Raw genomic sequence first — 11,955 nt, 5'->3', positions numbered from 1 at the left:
TCTTCGCAGCCTCTTGATAAATTTCTTGTACTGCTTTATCAAGTCACGTGATGGATTTTGCAACCGATGGAGTTAGTATTACTATTAATGAAATTACCACCATGTCTATTGAATGAATTTAGAAAATAAACAATTTGATATAGTTCTTGAATATTGAAAACTGTTTTGTAAAACTTAACTTTTGCTTCAATTCTTAGAATATTCTGACACCAGATCTTATAATTATAATTCACTTCTACAGTAACTGTGAAACTGGCCCCATTGTGGAGTTTGTACCTACACTGGTTCATTTATTATCCGTCATAACATGTGATAACTATTGCGATTGCTCGCATTGACAGAGGAGATACTATACTAATCTTCCAATGAATGATATCTATTCTTTTTTTGTATCTTCAAATAACTATTCTTCTACAATGACCCTGCCCAACTGGCAGGAACTGGTCTATATGCACAAACGTCTCCCAGAGTCAAATCTCTCAAAATATACTCTCCATTCTGAACGGTTCTAACGTTGTTAACGTTCTGCTCTGCCACAAGAATCTTGCCGCCTACATTACCCAAAACTACGGAAGTATGGTCTGGAGCTCCGACGGTTTGGGTTCTTCCACTAGCAGCATTGTAGAATGTACAGCTCTTGAACTGGAGGATATCTCCACGCCTCACTTCGTCCAACGGTTGTTTGTCATCTATCAATTGCATAATACCATTAACACCTCTAACCAGAAGTATAGGATAACCGTGATGATAGTATTCACTGACAAAAGCGTGCTTTCCACACCCTTTCTCCAAAGCTTCTTTGGCAAGATCCCAGCACTCACCTCGGCCAACTTGCTGGCCATATCTATGTTCACACCACGAAGCAACATGCTCTCCATATTGTTGCAGATACCCTACCAATTCCTCCTTGGATGGAATATTGCTTGAGATTGGAGAAGGAATAAACTTGTCGATTTTCACCGTAGCTCCTGCTACATTATTACTAGACCACTTTATTACATATCTGATAGACGACAAATCTTTCAATCTTAAACTTATACGTCTCTCGTAGTTAGTGATGCCACCCGATGTAGAGTACAGCATTGAACTTTGGTTGTTCAAGCCTGCTAATGCCTCAGGAAAATTAATTGGTCCATTGACATCAGCGTACCAACCCGAATACATCTCCAAATCAAGTTGCGGTGGTTCATTTGATGGATGGGCTACTGGTATTGGAGCTTTGGATCTGACGTAGTTTCTTGTGGGAGGAGGTGGTGGTACAGCAGAAACTTCCGGAGCTGTTGATCTAGGAGCAGGAACAGAAGGTATAACGGCTGGAGCAGGAATAACAGGAACAACAGAGTGTACTGAAGGAACAACAGGCAGCACAACAGATTTGGGTTGAACGGCTGGCTTTGGTTTCACTGCTGGTTTTGCCTTTTCTATGGGTTCCAGTTCTTTTACTGGTGCATTTTTTTCGAAGGGTTTAGGTCCTAGTTTTGAGTGTACTGGAGGAGGAACCTTATGAGGAATTTCTCCAACATGGGTAGCTTGAAGTTGCGATTGAAGCTGTTCAATAAAAGCTCCTTTTGCAGAAGGATTCCTCAGAGATACATGTTCCTCTTCTTTAGCATCGTGGGTCAGAAGACTCAGTGGCTTCTTGGATACAGGTGGAGGTGCTGCCTTCTTCTGAATTGGTTCTGGCTGCGGAGAAGCACTGTGACCATTTCTTTTTGCGATTTCTGCAGCAAAATTAGGTGTACGAGGAGGAACAGGCGAATTCGATGTTTCGGGATGGGGAGAAACTTCCAAATATGGAGGAGGTGGAGTTGGGCGATCTGTTGCTACCCCTGCCTTTCTTGAAGGAGTTGGAGGAGGAGCCTTCTTCAGATCTACTGTTATTACTGGTCTAGAAGGTTTAGGAGGTGGGGTTTCCATTTCAACAATATCATGCTTTCTAGCTGGCATCGGTGGTGGAGTAGCCTCTGTAGAGTCTGCTCTAGCGGGCCTTGGAGGAGGTATATCCTCCATTTCCAAAGTCTTTGGCTTAGTTGGTTTGGTTGGTTTTGGTGGTTTTGGTGGTTTTACAGGTTGTTCAGAGTACGCTTGGGGCAGAGGAGAAGGGGAAACACGAGCAGGCGGTGGAGGTGGAGGTGTAAAAGAAGAAGAAACCGTTGAAGCCGAAGCATTAGCAGAAGATTTCTTTAGGGGAAGAGCGTCTTGTGGTCCTCTATATATTTTAGGAGGAGGAGCACCGAATTTGGATATATCAAAGTCCATGAGGTTTGTCTTGGAAGGAAGCTTCGGTTCCTCTTTGACTTCAGAAGGAGCAGTGGTTTGTTCAGCAGAAGATGCTCTAGGGGGAGCTGAAGGAGGAGCAGTTCCAACAGACAGTTTGCTGCCAGAAGTAGTGGCTGGAAGCTGCGTAGGAGAAGGAGAAGTTGCAGAAGTAGCCGATTTTGTAGATGGTGGTCCTACTCTATCTGCACGAATAGGAGGAGGAGCGAACAGAGATGGATCAGGCAACTCTTTCTTGGGTTTAGGAGCTTCATCTGGATCCTGAACTTGTGCAACACCAAACCCGTAAGTCTTTGCCGGTGCTGGCTGAGCAGCTGCAGCGGGTTGGGTAGATGGAGGTTGGTAATAAGGTGAATCGTAAGATAATGGAGCTTGAGCTTGGAACTGTCCTGAAGCAATTGGAATACCTGGGGTTGCAGGAACAGTGCGTTCTGGAGGAGGTGGTGGCAATTGTCTAGCTGGAGGTTGAGGAAGTTGGCCAGGTTGAGGAAGCTGACCAAGTTCATTTTGAAATTGGTTTGATGGCAATTGGACTTGCTGATATTGTTGCTGTTGTTGAGGTTGTTGAGGTTGTTGAGGTTGTTGAGGTTGTTGAGGCTGTTGAGGTTGTTGAGGTTGCGGAGGTTGCTGAAATTGCTGAGGTTGCTGATATTGTTGCTGTTGTTGAGGTTGTTGAGGTTGTTGCTGTTGTTGAGATTGTTGCTGGTAAATATTCAGAAGTACAGGCAATGCGTGCTTCGCTGCCAGAGCATACAAATCAGCTTGACCTTGAGGCACCTGACCTTGAGGCTGCTGACCTTGAGGCTGCTGACCTTGAGGCTGTTGACCTTGCTGACCTTGCTGAAGCTCACTAGTCTGCTGTTGGTTCTGGTACATGTTCAGGAGAACAGGAAGAACATGTTTTGCGGCCAGAGAGTACATTGCTTGTTGCTGCTGTTGCGGAGTCTGCTGAGTCTGTTGAAACTGTTGCGAAGCATCAGAGTTCTGGGTCTGGCCCTGTTGATGTTGTTGATACAAATTCAGAAGAACAGGAAGTGCCAGTTTGGCTGCCTGAGCATACATCTCATTCTGCGACTGTTGCCCTTGAGGAAGTTGTTGTGTCTGTTGAGGCTGCTGTGGATGTTGAACCCCATAGCCATTACCAGCCGGAGGTGTAGTTTGGTAGCCCTGTTGATAATACCCTTGTTGACCATTAGCATCTGAGTATCCATTAACTGGTGGAGGGAGTTGCTGTGGAAGTTGTTGAGCTGGTGCATTTGGCTGCGAAAATGTTTGCTGCGAATTTGCGGGAGTGTACAAATTCGTCTGAGGTTGCGGAATTTGATTTGGCTGATTTTGATTTTGATACTGATTTTGATATTGATTTGGTTGTTGATACAATTGGGGTTGTTGTACTAGTTGTTGATTTTGTGGTGGTGGTTGAATTTGTTGCGGTTGAATTTGTTGCGGTTGATTTTGTGGCGGTTGTTGTTGAAGATACTGCTGAGGCTGAGGAACACTGTACTGAGATGGAGCTCCTTTTTCTGGAACTTCATAGGTGGGAATATTTCTCTTTGGTGGAGGAGGAAGTGCCAGCAATTGGTCTTTGGAGGGAAGCGGTCTCGGTGGTCCAATATACTCAGGCTGGTCTACTTCACCAGTAGTATCATTGTTGCTACTGCCTCCACCACCTCCTGAATGGTTTTTATAGGTTCTATAGCCTGCTTTGCTCACAGCCTTCGTTCCGCTGGCCACTCCACGCATCGTAGCTTTGCCAGCAGACTTAAACGTGTCTTTGTTGTTGTCCCAGAATGATGACATCTGTATATGAATAGTATTTATGAGTCAATGGGTGCCAAAGTTGACATGGACAATAAAGAATTAGAAGATCGAGAATATCAAAACCCAACTCAGGTGGCAGATCCTCAAATCTCGAAATTGATCGAGTTTTTTTGGGCACCGGGTCACGTGAATTTCTTGAAAAGTGAATGAACTCGCTCTTGGCCCAGTTCTACTTTCTAAAGGTCTGTTATATGAATCACAACCCACTTTTCAGGATAACTGGAAATTGGAGTAAATACTAACTGGAATTTTAGAACATCAATTCCTTGGATAAACGTAGAAACTTTTTTATAGTATTAGTATTAGTATATTGTATCATTTTTCATTTCTACTGTTTTGAATAACACTTCTATAAACTATTGAATAGCTAATACCAACAAATAACTCAATACGGCTCCTACAGCTAAACCAACACTCAAAAAGACAGTGGTAAAACCGCCTGCGGCTTCCTTTTCGTCATCATTGTCACAATGATCTCCCACAATCATGAAGCAGGAAGTGCATAACTGTCCATTTGAGATACCAAAAATAAGCTGTAAGAAGATATACCACAAGTCAGAGTTAATGAAGGCACTGGACTGATTGGCAGCAGTAAATGGATGTATGTTACATGTGAAGAAAAGCGGGATGAAAATCAATCTAGAAATCGAATACCAAAGCAAGACTTTTGGGTTTGTTATGAGCATATGCAATCTGGGAAATCCACAGAGAATACGGCCGAAGAGATCGCCAAGATTCCAGACCAAGTAAATGAAGGGAATATAGATTTCTTTTTTGAAGAATTTGTTCTTCGAATCGGTATGAGTTGACTCGATGGTCGATGCAAACACGGGAAAAATTAATGTAATACTGAATGTAAGGAAGATTGTCAGGACAATGTATTTTAATTTCGACCACAAGACAGAAAAAGGCACAAATTTTTCTTGGGTCATGACTGGCACTAATTCTGGCTCGGAAGCTGCACTCAAGGGCTGTTCCTCGCCTGCAATCTGATTAAGAGCTTCATAGTCTGTCACAGTACGGTAGTGGTCGGTCCAGAAAAGAAGCAAAATCGATAGGGCAGCAATCAAACTGGCAGTGATATAGTAGATAAACACACCGTAGTTCTTCTCCACGACATAGTCATCGTCTGTTGCAGAACCTTTCTTCTCTCCTACCAACAAAATGGAGATAATAAGTGCACAAGAAGGCAAAACACCTGCCACCGCCTGACCAACCATTACAGCATTGGCATATATACTTCCCAAGACGTTGACGATGGCCATTGTACCATTTTGAGCCAAACACGTAGCGAGGGCAGAAGTGAAAACCATAAACATCAAGAGAGTGAAAAACGTCGTATCCCACATATGAATGAACAAGTCCGAAACACATGAGATGCCCATGAAGATAAAAACAGCAATGGTCACCCAAAAACCGGCATTGACTCTGAAGGTATAATTGACACCGCTTTGAGCCTGAGACAAGTAGTAATTGAAACACGTAGAAGTAATGCAAGAAACAGACATCATGGTAGAAGAGTATATCTTGACCAAGCCAGGTGAATGCCCGAACCTCTCAGCATAGTATGCTGAAGCAGACAAGAAGGCGTTCCAGGGCCAAAGTAGAGCAATACCTATAATCGTAAAAGTCACATACTTAAGCTGCGAATATTTAATCACCAACTTGGAAAACTTGAAAACTACAGGATCATAAACAAACGGCGCCAGGTCGTCTGCAGTAGCCTGATGGTTGGTCATTGTGGATGTGTCTGAGTGAATGCTGGAGCTGGATACGTTGGAATGGATGCTGGAAGTGTAATCACGTGCACTGTTGCTGTTCAGCTCTGTTTGAGTATCACGATCAAAGTCGTCGAGAATATCGTCCAAACTGTCTCTATTACTGGCAAAGGCGTCTTTTGCTACGGACAAACTCTCGGTATTGGTGTCGAGGTCTACGAGCGCGATATCGGAGTTGCTGGCCAAGTTAGTCAAAACGGCGAGATCTAGATGTGTAGAAAAGAGTGCTGTAAATGATAAACAAGAGTCATCTCGACGCGAAATCTTATCATCGTTCATGAAATCCGGTCGCGTATCACGTGAGTGTATATGTTTTTTGTAAGAGATAAGAGAGATTAACTCCGGTCTGATCTTGGCAGGTTGCATTTGCATATTGGTTTATGCAGCGCAACTAAAATTTGCAACCATTTCTAAGTATTTAGTAAAGTCGATAATAATTTTATGAACACAGCAACGTTCAGAGACAAACCAAATTATACAGTTTCAGTAGTCGGTGTTAACATTAAAGATTTTTACTTAAATACTTGCATTGATAAGTAGAAGAAAATTGAAATTAGATTTACAGGAATAAATTTGAAATGCATTATCTTTTCTAACTACAGCGTAGTTTTAACACCTGGAATAACAGATTCAGGTCCGCTTTCTTCTTCAGCAGAAAGGTGTGATAACAAATCTATGAAGAACAACTGTATTATAAATGACCCTTCTTCTCGTGATGAGTCCTGTTCAACATTTCAACATTTTGCACAGAAGAATTTGACATTACAGATCGTAGCTGTTCCATATCTTCGACCTCGGCATCAATAAGATCGTTGAGATCTTTTTCGATTTTGAAGAAAACTTTCATGATCAAATAATTGGGTTCTTTTAGTGGTAACCGAAGGGGAGATCGTTCACTTAGCCAGAAATAATTGTACTCCGCATTGACAGTAATAGGTGCTATGACGGTTTCAGTTCCATCTGGGTGTTTTATGATAACATCCTCTTTATTCAAGCTGTCCAACAATTCAGACCACTCCAGGTGACTGTATCTTTTAAGGGGATTCTCTACAGAATCAGAAATCAAAGGTTTTAGTTGGTTCAAGAAAGAAAGAATATTCTCATATGTCTCTTTCTGATTAAGCATCTTAGTCGTGATTTTCTGACGCACCTGCTGCAATTGGATTGTTTGTTGATGGTCAGGTTGATGAAGTGAATAATCCAATGGCGATCCATTTATGAATGCTGAGAAATCATCCTTGTGATTACTCCCAACATCCTTTCCAGTAGAGCTTAACTCGTAATCTTCTTCGTCCTCTTCAATATTTACTTCTCTTTCTATGTCATCACTAACCTCTTCCAGTTGCCTTCTCCTTTTATGATAATCATCTTCGTCATCATCTCTAAACAATGCTTTGGAAACCATAAAACTTAAATGATTGGCTAATCCGAAAAGCTTGTCACCAACATTAGAAATCAAGATAGTCATTAAGGGCACTGCTGCAACAGCCCATGAAACAAAAAAAACTCTACCCAAAGGAGTCTTCGGTGCGTAGTCACCATAACCAATAGTAATAAGACATAAGAAGCAGAAGTATACACCATTAAAATACGACCAGCCCTCACAAAAGTGAAAGACGGTAGCTCCTATTAACCAGAAGACCATGAAAATAATGATGGTGGATGCTAGAGAAACATTCAATTGGTGAACATGGGCCCTTCTTCGTATGACCCTCATTTTATGGAATGCTTGGTCGGCAGTAAGGGGAGTATGCTCTCTCTTGAGCTTTGCTAACAACTTTTCACGGTCCCGTTCTATGTGATTCCAGAAGATTGTTGGTCCTCCCGAGGTCATCACTACCTGTCTAATCATGGCCACGATCAACCCCATGATCAATACACCGATCAAGGACAAAATCAACACCATGACTTTAGCTCCAGGAGTCTTGGGAAGAATGTCACCAAGGCCAATGGTAAGAAACGAGACGATACAGTAGTACAAAGACGAGCCATAGGTCAAGTCGTCAATCATATGAGCCATAACCACGGAGCCAAATACGCTCCATATAGCAAAGCAGATAGTATATATCATTAAAGTTCTCTGCTTTGTATCGAGATTAAAAGTGGCCGGATATTTATTCAACTTGTAGCCCAAGAAATTGACAAGCAATGTTACAGCACAGCAGAAGTAGTAAAAAGTAGTGAATACAGCGAACCAGAACCCTTCGGAACGAGAGTATTTAGGGTCTTGACCAATGAAATCACGGTTGGTAATGATTATATCCACCATTAGCACTACTACAGCACCAAGAAAACAGATTATGGACACAACTTGGGTGATAAGGTATTTGATCGTTCCGGAGAAATTCATTAATAGTGAAATATTTGCGAGGATTCCGAATACCAATGACATCGAGTTGAGTACAATTAGGCCAGGTTCATCCAGCACTTCTTTTCCAGTAGCCTTTTCTATTCTCCAATGTTGAACAAGGGATATAATGGATATCATGTTGGCTAACGGACCCAAACAAGCCGATATAAGAGGGAAGTAGGACGAAACAAAGTACCAGTATACAAAATTCGGTTCTCCCGGTCGTACCTTCATGCTGGTAACGGTTGTAATGGGCATAGCTAGAGAGTTTTTTACTATCATCGGTACGTCCTTCTGTTTGACCTTATTTCTAGGTGTATGATAAAGCAATGGAAGAAGCTTGTCATCGTAATTATTTAGCGAAAAAGTAGGCTCTCGGGAAGGAGTCACCGCCCTCTGGGCCGCTTTGACATGTCGACGGAATTGTGTGATACCTAGGTCCATACTGTATTACGGTCTGAGACATGAGCTGTGAATAGTGGTGTAGTAATGCTATGATATATGGGTAATATTTAGTGGGGTGAACGGGATGGTCTGGATGCGTTGCGAGGTACAGTCAGTTATTTTAGAATTTGTAAACAATACAGTAGCTTTATGATTATCGATAGTTGTATCGTAGTAGCAATAATGGGTGAAAAGGATAAGTTTATCAGGATAGCTTTTGACTTTTGGAATTCACTTCTAGATCTAGAAATTTACGGAAACAATCTGTGGTTGCATCGCCATGTGGCCTGTGCAGGATCCAAGCACAGAAGTTTCCATGACAGGGCCCAGAGGACAAAAGGCACTATTTGTTGAAAACAGTGTCCCAATACTAGATTCGTATCGACATTGAACATTAGGAGTGGAAAATGGTATCAATGGGTCTTAACAAGAATTTTTGGGAGTAGAAAGTCTTGCCTATGTGTTCAGATTAAAATTTAGGACTTTGTCCAAAAAGTGCTATATCGTGGTATCAGATCGACTCGGAAGAGCTATTGAGTTGAGATTAAGTAAGAAGTATATACATACTCAAATAGATAATGGCTACCAGTAAGTCCCCCGAAGCTCAAATAAAAATTACTGCTACTTCCAATGGGAATAACCTCCACATCATTGAGGTAATATATTCTACAGATTTCTGTTTAAGACTCGTCTCACTTTCAATGCGACCATCACATTAGCTATGTACAATGTAGTATCCTATTAACTTTTTACATGGTGTCTAAACCTCAAAGGGAAGTTCGTTCTTAGAGTTCAACACGTATTTCCTCACGATATTCTTGATGGTGTGCTTCTTGAGTTCTCCTACTGGTGTGCTGGTGGAGGCTGCCAAGATCTTGTTTCTGTCATCTGTGTATTCATCTGACATGATCTTGGAGATAATAAGGTCCAAATTGACTTCTCGTATGCTCTTCTCCTTTTCGTTGATGTCCAACGACAAGATAGGCTCTTCTGATGGCCATGATTGAATACCCCATTTCTGCTTTATACGGTCAATCTCGGACAAAAGCTGGCTTCTGTCGGCGTTGGGCTGTGTCTGATACGTGCTTACGATCTGGTCCAATCTTCTCAAGTCTTCTATCTGCGTAACAACACTTTCAAACTGTTGCTTTTCCTTGATGAAGATTTCAAGCTTCTGTTTTTCTTCTTCAATCACTTTTTCTTTTGCTAACGTTTCGTACAATGCAAACTGCTGACCCTTGTTGACTTTGATCTCGGCAACGGCAAAAGCCTTACGAGCAGAAATCTTGGGAATCGACTCAATTCTGACGACATCCCCTTCTTTACAGAGATTTCCTTCATCGTGAACCAAGTAATCTTTTCTCTTGATAACTTCTTTGTGGATTCTGGTATCGTACACTTTTCTCTGCACTCTGACCTTGACGGTCTTGGCCATCTTACCTTGTGATACCACAAGCCCTATGAAGTTCTGTTTGGCCATTTTTGGAGTTATATTATGCTTTTGTAGGTTCTAAAGTGGTTTAATACATAGAAGTACAGTAATATCGTTAACTATGGCAGAAGTGAAAAATTTCGAAAAACTTTCGAGTGCATTACCCGGACGCCAATCGGTAGCGCCGTGAAGGATATTCTATGGGGTATATGAATTGGAAGAAGTAGATGTTATAGACGGATGTTATATTGGACACTTATTGGCGTTGTAGCTTGTATATTTGACTTGGACGTAAACATTTCGTTTTTCTTTCGTTTTTCAAATTATTTTTGTATGGCAGTTCGTCCCCAGCATTCTTCATATGTATTTACTACTGTACGACTATTGTATCTATCTGTTAATGGAATATGATTGTATTCTCGTTCTACTCTTGCCTATTCTATTTCTCTAATGAAGTCTACTTTCTTACTTCAGCAAGACACTTGACAAACTTTTCAATCAAAATTTTGTTCTCTTCCTCTGTGCCTACTGATACTCTCAAAGCACCAGTACAGTTCAATTCCTTACCTCTGAATCTAACCACGACCTGGTTATCTACCGCCAAAGTGTTGTAGAGAGCTTGGGCAACTTCATTGCTAGGCTTCCCATCTTTGTCGACGATTTCAACGAGCAAAAAGTTAGAGTCTAGACCTCCAATGTTGTTTCCTACACCATCGAGGGCAAGCAAGTTCTTCAACAACTGATCTCTTTGTTCTATGATGTTAGCTACGTATTTGCTCATAGTTGCCAACCCAGTCTCTTCACCCGTAGCTCTGATTGCAACGTCTGAGGTGAGAGATGAGATGTTGTATGGGTACTTCATTGAGTTCAAGTAGTAGGACAATTTCTCGGAGCAGAAAGTCACACCCAATCTGATGCCAGCCAAACCGAAAGACTTGGATAAAGTCTGCAACACTACCAAGTTCTCGTGTTCATTGACTAAAGTAGACATCGACTCGCTATAGTTCGAGTCCGGAGAGATGGTGAAGTCGATATAAGCTTCATCGACGATGACGAAGCCATTCCACACTGGAGCTACCTTCTCCAACAATTGGATGACATCGGCTACAGCAAGCAATTTCCCGGTAGGGTTGCCCGGCGACGTCAAATACACAAGCTTGATATTGGGGTCTCCGGTAACCTTGGAAGCAATTCCTTCGATATCGATCTGGAAACCTGGGGTAGTAAGTGGAAGTTTAACGATTTCTACATCGTTCACTGTCGCACAGATGGAGTACATTCCATAGGTAGGAGGACAGATCAACATCTTATCCTTTCCAGGTTGACAGACACATCTCAAAAGCATATCAATACTTTCGTCAGAGCCTACACCAAGACACAAGTTGCCGATTTTGAGTTTATTGGCTTCAATGTCTTTGACAAATTTGTTTGGCTTTTTGTTTCTGAAATTGATAATTTGTTGTTTCAACTCAGCCTGGTGTGGATCTGGATATCTGTTCAACTCTAAGACTTGTTCAGATTTAGACAACTCGGTAAGAGCAGGGCCGTGGGTGTTTTCGTTGGCATCCAAGAGGATACCAGTCTTGAAATCATCTCTAGCACATCTGTATGGCTCAAGAGTGAGGATATTGGGCCTCACTGTTTTTTTGATATCGAAAGGCATTGATGTGGAAAGACTATGCTATATCTCTAAAACGGGTGTTTTTTCTGCAATTCAGGGATATTAGTCAAATAAATAGAATTTCAATCTCTCATGATAAGAGTGAAAAATCTCCGAGTCAATCACGACTGAATTATGACTCTTTCGGAGATGCGCATTGGCGGCTGTACACTCCAGATTAGGGATATGGTTG

General features: G+C 41.9%; 5 protein-coding genes across 5 annotated transcripts; all 5 read right to left on the bottom strand. All coding sequences in view use genetic code 12, as the record gives it.

Moving 5' to 3' along the window:
• Positions 1-411: 411 nt before the first annotated feature.
• Positions 412-4,077, bottom strand: PICST_31188 (predicted protein; the record flags this gene model as incomplete). The annotated part of the gene is made up of 1 exon (XM_001383955.1): positions 412-4,077. One exon carries the CDS (start codon positions 4,075-4,077, stop codon positions 412-414), a length of 3,666 nt encoding a protein of 1,221 aa, XP_001383992.2.
• A 377-nt stretch (positions 4,078-4,454) lies between these two features.
• Positions 4,455-5,837, bottom strand: PICST_59290 (predicted protein; the record flags this gene model as incomplete). Its single annotated transcript, XM_001383954.1, has 1 exon — positions 4,455-5,837. One exon carries the CDS (start codon positions 5,835-5,837, stop codon positions 4,455-4,457), a length of 1,383 nt encoding a protein of 460 aa, XP_001383991.2.
• A 730-nt stretch (positions 5,838-6,567) lies between these two features.
• TOK1 (outward-rectifier potassium channel) lies at positions 6,568-8,670 on the bottom strand (the record flags this gene model as incomplete). Its single annotated transcript, XM_001383953.1, has 1 exon — positions 6,568-8,670. The coding sequence occupies one exon, from the start codon at positions 8,668-8,670 to the stop codon at positions 6,568-6,570; it is 2,103 nt and encodes a 700-aa protein (XP_001383990.2).
• A 760-nt stretch (positions 8,671-9,430) lies between these two features.
• Positions 9,431-10,150, bottom strand: PICST_45787 (mitochondrial 37S ribosomal protein MRPS17; the record flags this gene model as incomplete). The annotated part of the gene is made up of 1 exon (XM_001383952.1): positions 9,431-10,150. The coding sequence occupies one exon, from the start codon at positions 10,148-10,150 to the stop codon at positions 9,431-9,433; it is 720 nt and encodes a 239-aa protein (XP_001383989.1).
• Positions 10,151-10,559: 409 nt separating this feature from the next.
• HIS5 (histidinol-phosphate aminotransferase) lies at positions 10,560-11,765 on the bottom strand (the record flags this gene model as incomplete). Its single annotated transcript, XM_001383951.1, has 1 exon — positions 10,560-11,765. One exon carries the CDS (start codon positions 11,763-11,765, stop codon positions 10,560-10,562), a length of 1,206 nt encoding a protein of 401 aa, XP_001383988.1.
• Positions 11,766-11,955: the final 190 nt, after the last annotated feature.

The sequence above is a fragment of the Scheffersomyces stipitis genome, chromosome 4 (genome assembly GCF_000209165.1).
Source record: "Scheffersomyces stipitis CBS 6054 chromosome 4, complete sequence".
In the NCBI taxonomy this organism is placed as follows: domain Eukaryota; kingdom Fungi; phylum Ascomycota; class Pichiomycetes; order Serinales; family Debaryomycetaceae; genus Scheffersomyces; species Scheffersomyces stipitis.
This window is presented reverse-complemented; position numbering and strand designations above follow the sequence as displayed.